Source organism: Rhinolophus sinicus, linkage group LG11 (genome assembly GCF_036562045.2).
Source record: "Rhinolophus sinicus isolate RSC01 linkage group LG11, ASM3656204v1, whole genome shotgun sequence".
NCBI lineage: Eukaryota > Metazoa > Chordata > Mammalia > Chiroptera > Rhinolophidae > Rhinolophus > Rhinolophus sinicus.
This window is the reverse complement of record NC_133760.1, coordinates 63,387,838-63,404,099: the sequence shown is the minus strand read 5'-3', so window position 1 is coordinate 63,404,099 and position 16,262 is coordinate 63,387,838. Positions and strand designations below refer to the sequence as shown.

The following is a 16,262-nucleotide window of genomic DNA, read 5'->3' as shown; positions in this document are numbered from 1 at the left end:
GAGGCCCTAAAACACTGTTGAGTATTTTTCCCTATTTGAGCTTTGGAAGGAGAAGATGAAGTTGCCATTTGAGCCCAGGAAGCCCAGAAGGTCACCTTCATCCGCTGGTTCTCTCACCATCGGGAGGCTCCAGGTGGATTCAACAGCAAGCTGCCTGTCACTGTTGGGGTCCTAAGTGTGCACTTGCCCAAAATCACCCATCCTGCTGTGTGATCAGCAATATTCCCAGGAAGCCTTAGTGCCAAAGTCATCTGAAGGCCAGCAACAACATTCTAGAATTCAAATGGAAAGGAAAAAGAACACTGTTTTGGAATTGGACATTTGGCAATGACTATTATCATTTCTGTTTCGTCTCTGATCGTTTTGGGAGAGGAAGACAGTACCTTAAAACAGTGTTTGTCTCTCCTGTTTGCCACTCACTTCAGGATCTCATAAGCTCTCACCTCCAATGCATGATAATTTCCTAAGGAGTCTCTCTGCTTCCAGTTGCCTCCATTCTCCGTCCTCAGTCCACCCTTCATGCTGTGCCACAGTGATTTTGCCAGAGCTCATAGTGGATGATACCATTTCACCTCCTAAAATCCTCCTAAAGCTTCCTAAGACTTCTCAAATGAGGTCCAGAGTCCTGGAATGGCCTCCAAGACTGTGCCAACCTGGCCCCTGCCGTCTCCCCACGTTCCCCTCCTGCCCCTGTCATATGATCTGTGTGTTCTGAAAGGAACAACTCCTCGTCCTTAAAACTGTCCTCCATTTCCACCCTCATGCTTTCATACATGGCCTTCCCATTGTCTGGGCTTATAATGTTTATAATTAACTGTAAAAATACTTAAGCATCGGTGGCTTGATTTTATTTTTAACCAAGAGCTACTTGGTGTAAATTTCAACCGCAATACCAATTCATGTCCCTAGTCACGAATCCTGCACCAGGGTTGGTTGACTTTTATTATCTCAGAAAGGTCACATCCCAGAGGGGTCTGTGACTGGTGCAGTTAGTTACTGGTACCTTGATCAAAATTACCTATTTTTGCCAGTTAGCACATGAATGGCAGAATGAGTTTTTATTGATGTAATTAGTCATTAGTTTATGAGCAGCTGTTAAGATGATTACTCATCATGAAAATGAACTGGTAGTCAAGACATTCAGATTCCCTTGCATGAACAGGTTATAAGGAAATAGCATATCCTATAAAAAAAAAAAAAAAAAAACTTAGCTCATAATGGATTATAGATCTAAATGTAAAACCTAAAACTTGAAAACTTCTAGAAGAAAACATATGAAAAAAATCCTTGTGACTTTGGTTAGGCAACAATTTCTTAAATCTAACACCCAAGCACCATCCATAAAAGAAATAAATGATAAATTGATCTTCATCCAAATTTAAAACCATCTTTGAAAGACACTGCGAAGATGAAAAGACAAGTGAAAGCCTGGGAGAAAATATTTGCGAAATGCCCATCTAATAAAGGACTTATAGCCAGACTACATAAAGAGCTCTCAAAACTTATTAACAAAGCAAACAACATAATAAAAAAATTAGGCAAACGATGTAAACACAAAGGTATACAGATGACAAATAAGCACATGAAAATATGCCCAATATCATTAGTCATTATGACAGTGCAAATTAAAACCACAATGAGATACCACTATACAGCTATTAGAATGACTAAACTTTTATTTTTTTACACAAAAACTGGCAAACACTTGACGGCATTATGCTAAATGAAATAAGCCAGACAAAGAAAGACAAACAGTAACACTATCACTTATATGTGGAATATTAAAAAAAAAAAAAAAAAAAAGTCGAACTCATAGCAACAGAAAAGTAAGTGGTACCTGGGAGAATGGAATGGAAGAAATAGGAAGAGGTTGGTAAAAGGGTACACACTTTCATCTGTAAGCTGAATAATAAATTCTGAGGATCTAATGTAAAATATGGTGACTGTAGTTGGTAGCACTGTACTGTATAATTGAAATTTGTTAAGAGAATAGAATTAAATGTTCTCACTAAAAAAGGGATAAGTATGTGAGTTGATGGATGTGTTAACTAGATGGGGGATTGTTTCACAATGTGTAAATACGTCAAATCACTATGATGAACACTTAAATATCTTACAATTTTATGTCAACTATACCTCAATAAAACTTAAATTTTTTAAAAAACTGACAAAACTAGGTCCAGGTGAGGCTGTGAAGCAACTGGAACTCTAGAACGTTGCTGTTAGGAAAGCAAAATGCCGTACCTACTTTGGAAAAGAACTTGGCAGTTTCTTATAAAGTTAAACGTATACTTCCCATATGACCCACCAATCGATTTCTAGGGTGTTTACTCAAGAGAAATGAAAACTTATATTTACACAAAAACTTGTACAATGAAGCAGCTTTATTCATAATCAGCCCAAACTAGACATGAGCCAGAGGTCCACTGGTGAACAGTGAGGGTGTGGCACATCCATGAACAATAGCATGGAGAGCTCGCAGATGCTTTAGGCAGAGTGAAAGAAGCCAAACTCCAAAGGCGACAAACTATAGGGTTCCATTGATGTGGCATTCTGGAAGAGACGAAACTATAGGGACAGCAAATAGATCAGTGGTTGCAAGAGCCTTGCGGTATGAAGAGACACTGACTTCCAAGGGGCACAAGGGAATTCTAGGGGTGGTGATACTGTTGGATCACTTGATTATGGGGGTGCTTATACAGCTGCATGCATGTGTCAAAACTCAGAGAACTGCAACTAAATAGGGTAGATTTTACTGTTTGTGAATTATTTCTCAGTAAACCTGACTTATAATAGATAGATAGATAGATAGATAGATAGATAGATAGATAGATAGATAGATAAAAGATGATAGTCAATACTGCACTTGCGCCATTTGGGATAATACCCAAGGCTTTTGTAGCCATGTGTGTAGGAATATTTCCTGTTACCTGATGCCAGCTCTAAGAGTAACAGAATCCTGACTGAACTGTCGTCATGTCTACCTCCAGGGAATCTGCTATGGCAAGAGACACAGCATCCAAAACAGTAGAGAGTTAGGATTTCACTGCACTCATAGGATGGCCTGCTTGAATCAGGCATGGTGTTTTTGTTTTGTGTTTTTAATAAATACGTGTGTGTGTGTGTGTGTGTGTGTGTGTGTGAATTATTTGGACTGTAACTTGCTTTTCATTTCAACTTAATACAAAAGTTATGAAGTAGCCAGACCTTACCCACCTCAGACTTCTTGGACAGTTACCAATATCTACGAAAAAGAACCAAAGAATTGTGCATAATCGAACTGACTCAGGACCTTATAACGCAGGCGTTCTCTCCTGCCTCGAGCTCACTCACATACGTCCTGGTGTATCGCGTCCTGTCAGAAACCTTTCCTGACACCCCAGTACCTGTGCTTCTCAGTGGGACACTGCCCCCTTCTGGTCAGTTTTCCTCGGTCGGCCTCACTAGGCTGTGAAGTCTTCAAGGGTACAAACTGTGTCTCATATTCCCAGGGCACAATTTTTACCAAATTCATGGGTGTTGAGTGTTTGACCTAAGTAATAGATGAACAGGGATAACTCTGTCAGTAGTGATGACAGCCAACGCTTGTTGTGGACTCCCCTGGGCCAGGTCCTATGCGGTACCCTTGAAATATGGTAGCTCCTCAGGGCTTGTCATCATTCCCACTACACAGATAGGGAAACTGAGGCAAAGAGAGAAAATACCTCACCTGAAGTCACACAGCTAGTAAACATTGGAACTGGGGATTGAAACCCAAGTAGGCTCATTACAAAGCTTACACTTTTAGGATCTGTGACCTCTGCCTCTCGTTTTCACTACAACAGTATCTGTTGAAAAATATAATGCTTTCACAGTGTGTGCGTACTGTCCTGTCACTGAAAAGAATTTTAGAGCTCATGTGTTTCTTACTCACAACGTCTGAATTAAACAAGCACGGATCACTGTTCAAGAGCCCTCAGTTGTTCTATGGATGACATGCTGGTGAAAAGGGGGAGAGGTACATAAATGCTTAGAGGGCCACTACTGCTTTAAGTATTTGGAGGCTCTGTCGCCAGAAGATCATTATTTTTAGCATAAAGATGTATTACGAGCTGCTCTCCCCATCTCTCTCTTTTTCAGGGTTCACTGCTTCCACTATCTCATCCCTCTCGCAAAGGAAGGGAACTATGCCATTGTCGCTAATGTGGAAAGTATGGATTACGACCCTCTGGTGGTCAAGCTCAACAAAGACATCAGCGCCATCGAAGAGGCCATGGGTGCCAGCCTTCAGCAGCACAAGTTCCAGTACATATTTGAAGGTCAGACCCTGCCCGTCCCTGGCAATTTGGGAGGAAGGGTGAAGGTTCTCCTGATCTTTTTCTATTACTGAAGTTCAAAACTTGAAGAAAAAGGTGGTTGGTTTTTTCTTTCTTTTTTGATTAAAGCTGCAATACCTAGTCTCTCTGTGTACGGCTAGGTAGACCACAATATGGCTGCCATCTGCTCCTGGTTGATAAGGAGATTTAATCCAAGATAAGGCAGATGGCAGCCCGGCTGCCTCCCTGACATGCCACTCATGGGAGTTGGGCAAATGTGTGGAGGGCCACGGATTGACTCAAGAGGAGCTCATAAAAGAAAAAGAAACACACACACAATGAGGAGAGAACCCGAAAAGATCCCTCATGGGCTAAAATTATCACTGCAAGGGGGCGTTTTCTCTCAGAGAATGCGTTATTGTCTGAAAACAACGGAAACCTCAGATTAGCAGTGATAATTCAGAAGGCAGCATCCCTAAATGCCTTCAGAGCAGGCAGGCAAGGAGGCTGTGAAAGACAGTGCCATCTAAGGCATTTGCCTTCAACATTGAAAAATGCGATGCCAGCCAAATAGTTTTTCCTGCTGAATTCCTTCCATAGGACGGACCCCTTTTAGGATTTCCAGTCATATTCCCTCTTTTCTTGTTTTGGTTTGTTTGTATGTAGACCTGGGCGCTGAAAATATCCAGGGTGTCTCAGAGAATTCAGCCAGTGTTATTTAAAACAATTAAGAAGGGACATTGTCGAAAGGATTGTGGCAACCTGAAGGTCGGAAAGAAAGTGCCGCTGCAAGGCCATTGACTGCTTTATGAAACAGTTATGTTCCACGAAAGTCGGACCAAATAAAATTCCTATTTGTTTTCAGTAAATTATGTTATAAAGATGGAGATGAGTTCTGAAGGGAAGTATCCCCAAAAGATTTGAGCTAAAATGTGTAAGTGATTAAAAGGTGAGGGGTGCGTCAGCCTCACAGCACTGGGGATCTGGGGGCAGCAGTAACACTCTGGAGCTTGTAGCTGCAGGGCCCCTCTGAGCAGCCATTACTACACACAGTTTCCTCCTTGCCCTCCACTGTGGCTCCTTCAAGCGCTGTGTCTCCACATTCACAGTTCCCATTCCCAGGGTTTTCCTCTCATTTCGCCCAAACATTTCTTAACATGTACTCCTGTAGAGAGGCAACATCTTGAAGTACAGGTGTAATTCCCTGGCACAGAACGGTTTTTAAATAGGATTCATACGTTTGAGACTTCCTGTTTTAAAATCTAGTGATTTCTCTGTGATCTAATTTTCTAAACTCAAAAAGGTGTAATAATGGAGTTTCCCAAGGTAGGAGGTCGGGAGTGACAGAGTTTCAAGCTTCTTGGTGTGACAGAAAGGAGTACTTCCTCACAGATATAGTTCAGAATGGCTGGTGTATAGTGATAACATAAAGCAGACCAACTTGCATTGCTTTTATTATTAGCTAGCATTATAATTTACTACACATGTTTATTATATAAATTTATTTATTTGATGTATTTATTATTATTTACTATTCCCCTGTAAACAAGGCACACGTACACACCCGTTACCTACACTCAGGTCCGACCACAAACAGCAGAACCAGAATTTAGGGACTCAGGAGTATTAGCCAAAACTTGACCAACAGTGATTTTTCTCATAAGTAAATTATCTGATATTAAATGTAAAACCCATGTGTGTGTTTCTTTTTCTTTGAGTAAAAATCTTTCTGTTTCACTTGCAAATCGTAACACGTAGAAGTGCAATTGTGGTCTTGAAGCAACGGTGGGTGAGTGTCATAGAAGCATCTTCCTCCCTCTTTTCTACCTGCATCCTCATCAACGGAAAACTCATTCAATGACAGAGCGAGCTCTTGAACCTGAAGATGTGCCCTGAGCTCCGATCTGAACCATAAAGTCCCACCATAAAGGGCTTCATGGCTTTAGAAGAGGAAAATAAAAATGGTAGAGTGCTTGTGACTAGTCAGACCGGCTTTAGAGTTCGGGGGGAAACTGCCTGCTAGAGGCCAACTTTGCAAGGATAAGAGAAAAAGAAGGAAGAGATGCTTACTTAATTCCTGGTCTTTAGAATTAAAATCTAGCTTTTAAAAGCAATAACCCACATGTGCCTCAGGTGGTTCTGAGCCACCGTTCCTCTCCTTAATTACGTAGAATATCCTGAATGGGACCTCGTACTTTGTTGACGTACTGACCTGCTCTTTGCCAAATTTCATAGATCTTAAGACAGTCCTTTGGATGTGAGAACAAACCACTTATGAGACCCCAGAAGTGTCCATAGGTGTCTCATGGGAACTCAACAGTTAACTTTTCTTTCACATTTTGTTTCTGATTATATTCTCTCTAATTAATATTTAGATACATGCTCCATTGTCAACGTTGAGGTGTGTCAGTATCACTGCTAGCAGCCCAATTTCTTACTGATTTATTTTGCTTTATACAGGTTTCCCCCAGTCAACTTTTGAACTAAAAGTGTACCCCTGTCTGTTTTGTAGGAGGAAGAGGAGGCCAAATAGATCATTGTAGTTACATGTTCTTCTTTGCTCTCAAAATATCTGTACAGAAGAACAAGAGTCCCTACGCACTTCAATAGTTTATTACAACCTGGCATATTCTCTAAGCCCTGACACAGTGACTTTAGGTATTGATGGCAGTGATGGATCTATGGGTATACCAGGTCTTGCTGTCAGCCCCAAATCTCCCCATTTGTAAATACTACGGCAGTGTATAAATACTCTGAAATCATTGTGACATCAGCGGGTGCAACCATCAGAGATATGTATTCTCTGGTCATTTAAACTAGTGGAGGATTAGAAGAGAGCAATCCCATGAGTCAGTTTCTGCAGGATGGTACTAATCTGCCTTCTCTTTTTGTCCATTGATCCCTCAGGCCTAGGACATTTGATCTCCTGCATCCTCATTAATGGTGCCCAGTACTTCAGGCGCATCAGTGAGTCTGGCATCAAGAAGATGTGTAGGAACATTTTTGTTCTTCAGCAGAATTTGACCAACATCACCATGTCGCGGGAGGCAGACCTGGACTTTGCACGGTAAGAGGGAAGCTTGGGCTCAGTTCCTTGGACCAAACCCAAGATCGCATTGCCTTGAAAGTCATTTTTAAAAATGGATTCTTGGTTCTTAAAGTTAGTTTGAAAAAAAAAAAAATGGCAGAGGTAATGGATGTTAATGAAATTTATTGTGGTGATAATTTTGTAATATGTACATACACCGAATAATTATGTTCTACAGCTAAAACTAATATTATGTGTCAATTATATCTCAATTTTAAAACGAAAACAAATGAAACAAATAGATGTTCTTCAGTCATAGAGAAGGTAATTCTGTAAAATTCTATTAGGCGTTTAACATCCCTTAGACAGGTAATTTTTCCTGTTGTCTAGCCTAAGTTCTTTTTACTATTAAACTTTAGTAACTTTTTTTTCTGATTATAGAAATAATATGTGTTTATTGCATAAAATATGTGATATAAAATACAAAGAAGAATATAAACATTACTCATAAACTTTTAATCTAGAGACTGTGATATTTGGTACACTTTCTCCTAGTTTTTTCCCAAACTCCTTTATGCCTAGGAAGTCACTTGTTTCTAATAACCCAAAATGTTCCTGCCTAGTATTTAGCATTTCTGTGTCTTTTTGCTTGCTATTTTGATTCCTTGAGAAATTCAAGAAAATTTGAAACAATTCTTGATATGTTTAAGGGAATGATGAAATAGTATACTATTTTGACAATTATTAAGACGTATATGCTAGGATCTTTGTTTTGGAATCATATAACCATATATCTTCGTGTTTAACCTTTCTTCTCCAATCTGTCACTCCATTTGTTCCATTGCTGCCCTGTTCCTCTGCTTCTCTGTCCACATTCCCTGTCTTATTTTTTTCTGTGTGTGTGTGTGTGTGTGTGTGTGTGTGTGTGTGTGTGTGTGTTCATTCATTAAATTCCCTAATTTAGGCTAAATTCGGTGGAAAGCCTCTTGCTCAGATTAGACAAACCAGGTGTGACCGAATGTTGCATTTATTTGGCCTCTCTTATGGGGAATGATCTCATTATTGAATTAGTCTCCTGATAACATTGACAAGGGGAACTTAAGAACATGGAGGCCTGAGGGATACAGAGAAGCATTCCTAATTCTCCGAGGAATATAATTTCCTAAATTCAATCATCATTTTTTAAATGATTTTTTTTTTATTATTCAGCTGAAGTAAGTAAATTAACTCAGTTTTTGGCAGCAGTATGGAGCTCGAACACATACTGGAAAAAAAAAAACAACAACAACTGGCATTTGACTAATGAAATGCTGACTGGGCGGTATTGAGGTTGGCATTGGCGGGCCATGCGCCAACGAAGCGTTTCTTCAGGAAATAATTGAATGGCAACCAAGTCATGCCTTTCACAGCTGGATTTGTGTGTCAGCTGAAATGTGACCACTTGGGACAGGTAGTGCTACTATTACTCTTTACTCTTAATGGATTACAAAAGGAAACGAGCCCAGCATCGGTATGTAGAATTGAATAATTCAGTTCTTCTGACCCTGGTTCAGAGGACATCTCCTTACTATCCTGTAAGCTCCGAGACTCTTGCTGTCTGTCTCAGTGCCTGGGCCAGAGTAAGTGCTCAGCGTGTGTATTGGGTGAAGGACTAGGTATCCAGTCAGCACATCTTTTGGTGTTGGTGAAGGGCTTGGATAATGACAGAGTTTAGTTTATGTATAAATGCCCTGCAAGTTTTAATCAGCTGACATGGGTCAGTTTTCTTCTAGGCTTATAAGAGACCGAGTATCTCCCTTGCAGTTCTTTCTTTGTAGAGCGGGAAGTGGCACAAAAAAGGAATAATATATCTCTACTCTTCATAGTCTCTTTCTCTTTCATTTTCTCTTGCTCTCATACATATATACATAGACACACTTTATAGCCTTATTTTTTTTCTGTTCTTGTTTTTGGTATGGACAGGTTTTGCAAAATGGGCTCCATCAATTCTAGCCTAAGTTCTTTTGAAGCTATGTAAAATAAATATAACAGCAATACCAAAATAGCCAGAAATAATAGACTGGAGCTGTGTGCCTCAGCATTCCTTAAGCAATGTCTAACCAAGCATGGACAGCATCTGTATTTCCAGCAAATCTCTATAGAAATGTTATCTTCTACCACAGTAATTAATCACTAGTTGCCATGTGTCAGAAAATTTATTTAACAAGAAGTTGCAAGACTCTTGTAAGTTTTTCACTTCTGTAGTCTTCCTGGCCACTGGAAAATAGAACACCCTTTCTGTAATCAAGAAATGAGGGCTCTGGAACAATTCCATTTATGTTGATTCTTCTGCTCGTAGTATTGTTGTCTGTCTCCTTTTATATACACCTGGTACTCTCATCTCTAATCGGAGGATAACTCTTAGATGAGCAAAGAATCAAGCCTCCCTGTATGATCACCAAAATTAGAAAGACCTTCTCTCCTACGGTAATGATCTCTGCTATGGTTTTGACCCTTTTGACGCCACTGTTAATTTTCAAACTCAAAAAGATACTTTGTCCTGCCACATCACTGCAGATTGACTAGAAAGTGGAAGAGCTTTATGAGTGTGATTTTTAGTTCCTTTCATCAGAGAGCATCTTACCCTGAGCTTCATGGGCGTCTCCAGAACTGAGTCACTGAGGCAGAGTCCAGGCAGCATATAACAGGAGAGGTCTGGAAGGGTATTGTGCTCCCCGAGGTGGACCTGGCAATCTTTATAGCCTAAGTGAAGCCATTACTCAGAAAGAATATCCCAAAGTTTTCTTCCTAATTCTGCCCTCTACCCCCATTTTCCATTTTGTATCTGTCCCATTAGAGTTGTCTCTCTTTTCTCCTTTATCTCTCCTGTCACCTCTATTTTTGGCTTTCCTCATCCAGGGCTTCATCTCTCCTTGATTGTCTTCTTTTGGTTTTCTCTAGACTGGTATGTCTCATTCTTAAATCTGACAAAGATCAGAAAATGAAAGCTAGGTTACAGGAAGTGGTAAGGGGAGAAGTTCAAACAAATGAGAAAGCTTCCGCACCCTTTTATTCTTTCATTTATGCGTGCGTGCATGCATTCAACAAATATTAATTGAGTGTGCATTCTCAGTAGACCCTGCCGTAATGGAATTTGTGTTATTGTGGGGCATATGTCAGATGATGGTATATGCTATGGTTAAAAAAAATAGGCATAGAAAGAGAATTGAGTGTGCAGGTATAATGAAAGTAATCTGCAATTTTAAAGTGTTCATGTAATTCCCTAATAAGATGGTAACATTTGAGGACACACCTAAAGGAAGAGTGGTAACAAGCCATGTGGATATCGAGGGGAAGAGCATATCAGGATAGGGAATATAAGTAATCTAAGAGTAAAAAACCAGAGGGAGTATGCTTGGCATTTGAAGAACAACAGAAAGACCAATATGGCTGAAGTGAATGAGCAAGGGGAAGAGGAAGAGATGAAGTCACAGGTTTATCTGACAGGCTAAGATTTTGAAGACCATTGTAATGAAGTTGGCTTTGATTTTGAGTGAGTTAGGAAGCTATTAGGGTTTGGAACAGAAGAGTGCCATAATCTGCCTTCCATCGTGAAAGAATCACTCGGGCTGCTGTGTTAAAAATAGACATTTGGGAAGAGGAGGTTCCAGGCAACGGCAAAAGCAGATGGAGCTGTTAGAAAACAATTGCAATAATCCAGGTGAAAGACAGTGGTGATTCAAACCAAGATGGTAGCCGTGGAGTGGATGGAAAGGAAGTGCTCAGATTATGATTTATTTTTAAAGTTCTGCTGACAGGATTTCCTAAGGGATTGGAAGTGAACCAGTTGACTCTTGAGTTTTTTGTTCTGAGCAATTCACAGGGTAGGGTTTTCATTTTCTGAAATGAAAATGAGCCAGACCATTTGAAAGGCTGATTGAGTTAGGGGGTGGGAGGGGCAAAGGGGCCAATAGGAAGGGGCTATCAAGAGTTTGGGTTTGAAAATATTAAGCTTAAGATGCATGTTAGACATGTGAATAGAGATAAAGAAGCGAGAGCTGGATGTACAAATCCAGGAAAGAGGTCTGGGCTGGAAACAGGAGCTGGGGAATCATCAGCATATAGATGGGATTTAAGGCTATGAGACAGAGAGGTGACAGCTCAACAAGACCACAAGTAGAGGAAAAAGAGAAGCTGTCCAAGAATTGAGCCTGGGTTCTCCACCGTTCAGATGTTGGAATACTGAAAAAGAACTAGGCAAGGAACCTAAAAAAGAGCAATCAGTAGAGGAGGGAGATAACCACAAGTTGTGTCTCAGAAATAAAATGAAGAAAATATTTTAACAGGAGGATGTCTTCTTCTGTGTCAAATGCTGTTGATACGTTAAATTAGCTCCAGACAGACAATGGGCAACTCGAGGGCCTCACAAAAGGCCTGAAGTACTTTGGTTTTCATTTCTTTACCTTCCTTACACAATTTACCTAGTGTAGGAACAAGCTTTAAATGTGTTTGAGAATAGGCTTCTCACTCCTCAACTCCCTGGTAGGGAAAACAATTAGAGTGTTTCTAGTGTGTTATATAAAAGATCAACTGGGCAGCTTCTTTTTTCTCATTGGATGGTCACTAAGAAGGCTTCCCAGCTTAGGTACTCATCGTGTGTTTCTCATCGTGAAGCAGAGCTGTGATCCCTCTACAAGGATATTAGCTGGGTGTTTTCATTTTTGATAATGGACAGTCTCTGCTCCTAAGTGACCCACCCCTCCCTTTCCCAAGCCCCTTCCAGCAACTCTGGATTAGCTCTGGAGCTGTTCTACATATGTTCACTTAACCAGTGAAGCCCTATGTTTCCTATGTGTAGTATCCATACATAGGGCAATATACATAGAAAGACTTCACGGGTAGAGAAGGAACCACCTGGAACCTGGGGACCAAAGGAGACAAAAATCTTGCCTGAAATGCTTCCTCTGAACACGGGTTTATATGGAGAAGTACAATATACTATATTTGTTTAACTCAATAAGAGGTTGAATCAGAAAGTGAAAAGACAACCAATAGAATGGAAAAACAAATTGCATGTCATATATCTCATAAAGGGACTTGTATCCAGAATATAGAAAGAACTCTTACAACTCAACAATACAAGGCCAATAACCCAATTAAAGAATAGGTGAAGGCACCCCAGTAGCAACAAGCACACCTAGTGCCCAGATCTAGGTTTCCAATACTATTCTCCAACAAAAGCCACCAGAGCTCCTGGGAGAAATGGATAATTCTAGGACTGGGGGCAGGAAATACACAAGATGAGCCTGGGACATCCTGTACCGGAAAGTCAGGAAGTGCTAAACGCAGACACACACATAACACATTGCCAGGGATGTGTCAGGCCACAGGAATCCATCGAAAGGACTCCCAATGGCCAAAGTGGGACAATTTGAGCAAAAATAAATAAATAAAGTAGCATTGGATCATAACCCAAAGTATAAAATAAGCATTGATGACGCCATACTGATAGAAATGATTGATTATATTAATAAGTAAGAAAGAAGAAACAAATCTCCTGTGCAGAAGAATTCTAGATGATTTATGTAGCTACTCTACCCTAAAGGAGAAGAATCCTAACTCTCCACTTCTTAAATATAAGTTGCACATAGTGACTTCCTTCCAGACAATACATATGGAATGTGGGGAAAGTAACTTTATAGTAGGAGATCTGACAGAGTACTTCAGCCAAGTGATCAAGGTCAACATCAACATCTATAAATCATGTTGATAGATGTACCCTTGGCAGGAGGGGATGAAAACGACACGACCTCTGCTACCTTCTTCCCCGAAACCCATAACCCCCATGTAATCACAACAAAAACATCAGACAGAGGAAGAGCCTGCACAATACTGACCAGTAGTCCTCAAAACTGTCAAGGTTATCAAAAGCAAAGAAAGTCTGAGAAACTGTCATAGCCAAGAGGAGCCCAAGAAGACATGACAACTACGTGTAATGGGGTAATTGGATGGGATCCTGGAAAAGAAAAGGACACTAGGTAAAAAGTGAGGAATGTGAATAATCTATGGACTGCTGTTAATTGTAATGTATCAATATCAGTTCATTAGTTTTGGTAAGTTTACCATACTAATGTAAAATGTTAATAATAGAGAAACTGAGTGTAAGTTTTGTGGGAAATCTCTGTACTATCTTCTCAGTTTTTCTGTAAATGTACAACTATTGCGGGAAAATCTATTAATTAAAAAATAGACTCAGTGGAATTCTAACAGCTATATACGATATTAGAGGGGTAGTAGATTGGGGGAGGTGAGTTATCACTTTGCCAGGGGTGTAAATGTCTATTACATTGTTTTGTACACCTGAAACTAATAAAAATAAATAGGTATTGGATTTGAATAGACATTTCTCCAAAGAAGACATATAAATGGCCAATACACATGTAAAAAGATGCTCACCATCATTCACTATTAGGGAAATGCAAATGAAAACCACAGTGAGATACCACTTTGTACCCACTAGGATTGCTATAATCAAAATGACAAATGTTAGAGAGGATATAGAGAAGCTGGAACCCTCATACGTTGCTGGTAGGAATATAAAACGGTGCAGGTGCTTTCGAAAACAGTTTTGTCAGTTTCTCATCTACAGGAAGTAGAATGTGAACTTTCTAAGGCAGAGACTCTGTTCACTTCTATAGCCCCAGGGCCTAGACAGTATCTGGCATATGGTAGACATTCAATAAATCCTCATGCGTGATAAAGTCTTTGGACTTTATCCTGTCCGTGACTCAAGGCTTTTAAATAGAAGAGTGCAATGGTCAGGTTTGTGTTCTAAGTAGACTACTTCAGCAGCCATGTAGGAAATGGATTTGAGGGCAGTAAAGCTGGAGGCCTTACAGACCAATTGGAAAGTGATTGGTAAGAGGGAGATGCCTGAACTAGGGCCTGATCTAGGTCAGTGCCGGGGGGGATGCAGGAGACAGAGTTGAGAAGTATGAAGGAGCTGAAATAAGTGATTGAACAGTGAGGGTAAAGAAAAGGAAGTCAAGGAGGGCCCTCCACTTCCTGACGTGGGTATCTAGCTGGGTCCCAATACCATCAAATGAGATAAGCCTGCAGGAGGAGGGGGGAGGAGGTTTGATGGAGGTAAGATCATCAGTGGACGTGATGAGTGTAAGAAGCCCGTGAGGTTTCCAGGTGGAAAAAGTCTAATACGCAGCTGGAGACGTGAGACAGAAACTTGGGGGAGAGGCTTGGACTGAACAAACAGAATCCAGGAATCATCAGCATAGAATTGTTGTTCAAAACTATTAGAGAAAATACGCACTGTAGATGGAGAGCAGTCCCCTGGGGAACACCAGTGTCAAGGGCATGAGAAGGAAGAGGAACCCCTCAAGAGGATGGGGAAGGAACTGCCATAGGACAAGAGCTGGAAAGTACTTCCGGTACTGAAATGGCACTTTCCCCATAAACTGATACGGCGTCTTCCTTCCTACTAAATTAAAACTTCTTTATATTTTAACTTTTCCAACTCCTCTTTGAAGTAAACTGTTTAAGTGCCCTCATCAAGGTGACAGAGATGACCAAGCCAGCCTAGAAACTAAATAATCACTCGGACCCTCCTTTGTTGTTGACCTTGTACTTTAAGGCCAGGAGTGATCTCTGGCATGGCTGAGATTGTCGACTTCCTTCCAAGGGAGCTGTTATTTCCTGCAGACTTGGTCCAGTATCATTACTTTGGTTTTCTGCAGAAGAGGTTATAGGTTTTCCTATTAGCTGTGACCTGGCGGTGGTTGATAGATAGTGATTAGCAATGACACACTGCCATCTACTGGTCACACCCACAGACATATAGACCGATGAATATCTGTGGTCTAAATCTCCTCAAGAATGGGTGCTGCCCCTAAGAATGGGTGCTGCCCTTCAGAGGTGACTGGGCTGCAAGTATGAAATGCCCTTACCTAGCAGATAAAATTTCCTTAGACTGCCTTGCTAGACGAGCAATGTTGTGTCTGGAAAAAATCACACTATGCTCACATCATCTTCCGTTTGTTTTTTTCCCCAGCTTTATTCTGCCGTTGGTCTTAACCTGTCTTTTCAATCCTGGGATAATCTATCCCTTTTGTAGCCTTTTCCTGGAATGGTCCAGATTTTTGAGTCAAGATGATAAACCATGCGATGTGTGATTCATTTTATAGGAGAGATTAGTCTGCTACCCAAATTATTTTAGTAAAGATGTCCCACCCCATCCCAAATTTTGTTGTAGCTTTTGAACTGAATGGTGATGCAGTTATCCCTGATTTCCCTAGGGGCCAGAGTAAATTGAGAAATATGATGGGTTAAATAGCTTTTGCTGCCTGGTAGAGGGAAGTGTCTATTTAAAAAATGTAACAATGAAACAAAAGTTTGTATGGCTTGATCTCTTAGGAAAAAAATTTGAAAATCTTCATATAAGTAGATTTAAATGTTATATCTAGCTAATTAAACCTTCATTTGACTTTGCTACCCTGTTTCTGAACATCCCACTTCCTTTTTTTTTAACGTACATTTTTTTCCCACTTTCTACTGATCTTTTTCTGTGTTTATTGCGCTTATAGTAGGTTCCATGCATTCTAATAACAACTAATTGATCTCTAATTAATTGTTTAATTAGGGAGCTTACAGTAGGCAGGTAAGTATGCCTACTGATCTGTAGATGCCCCATAAAGCACTCCAAAAACAGTGAGTACTTATAATACTCTCAAAAAATTACATGTCAGTAGTGATGTTTGATTTCTCATAAGCATATCTCATGTGTGAGGCTTTGATTAAGTAAGATTTCTTTTGATTGTGCTCCATCAGTGTTACCATACCTTGTACATATATAATGTCAATGTGTAATTTAGGAATTACTGGCAGACAATGGCAGTCTTTCCTCTGTACAAATACACTGCCATTGGAGTGATTCAGAGATCAGCATA

The 16,262-nt window shown here is 40.3% G+C and overlaps 1 protein-coding gene across 1 annotated transcript in view; it reads left to right on the top strand.

Moving 5' to 3' along the window:
- The window catches only part of EXOC4 (exocyst complex component 4), a 635,560-nt gene that overhangs the window by 578,841 nt on the left and 40,457 nt on the right, over nucleotides 1–16,262 (top strand). The window contains exons 16-17 of the mRNA XM_019750984.2: nucleotides 4,120–4,298; nucleotides 7,203–7,362. Of these exons, the coding sequence (XP_019606543.1) occupies nucleotides 4,120–4,298; nucleotides 7,203–7,362 (339 nt within the window). The remainder of the gene's footprint in view (nucleotides 1–4,119; nucleotides 4,299–7,202; nucleotides 7,363–16,262) is intronic.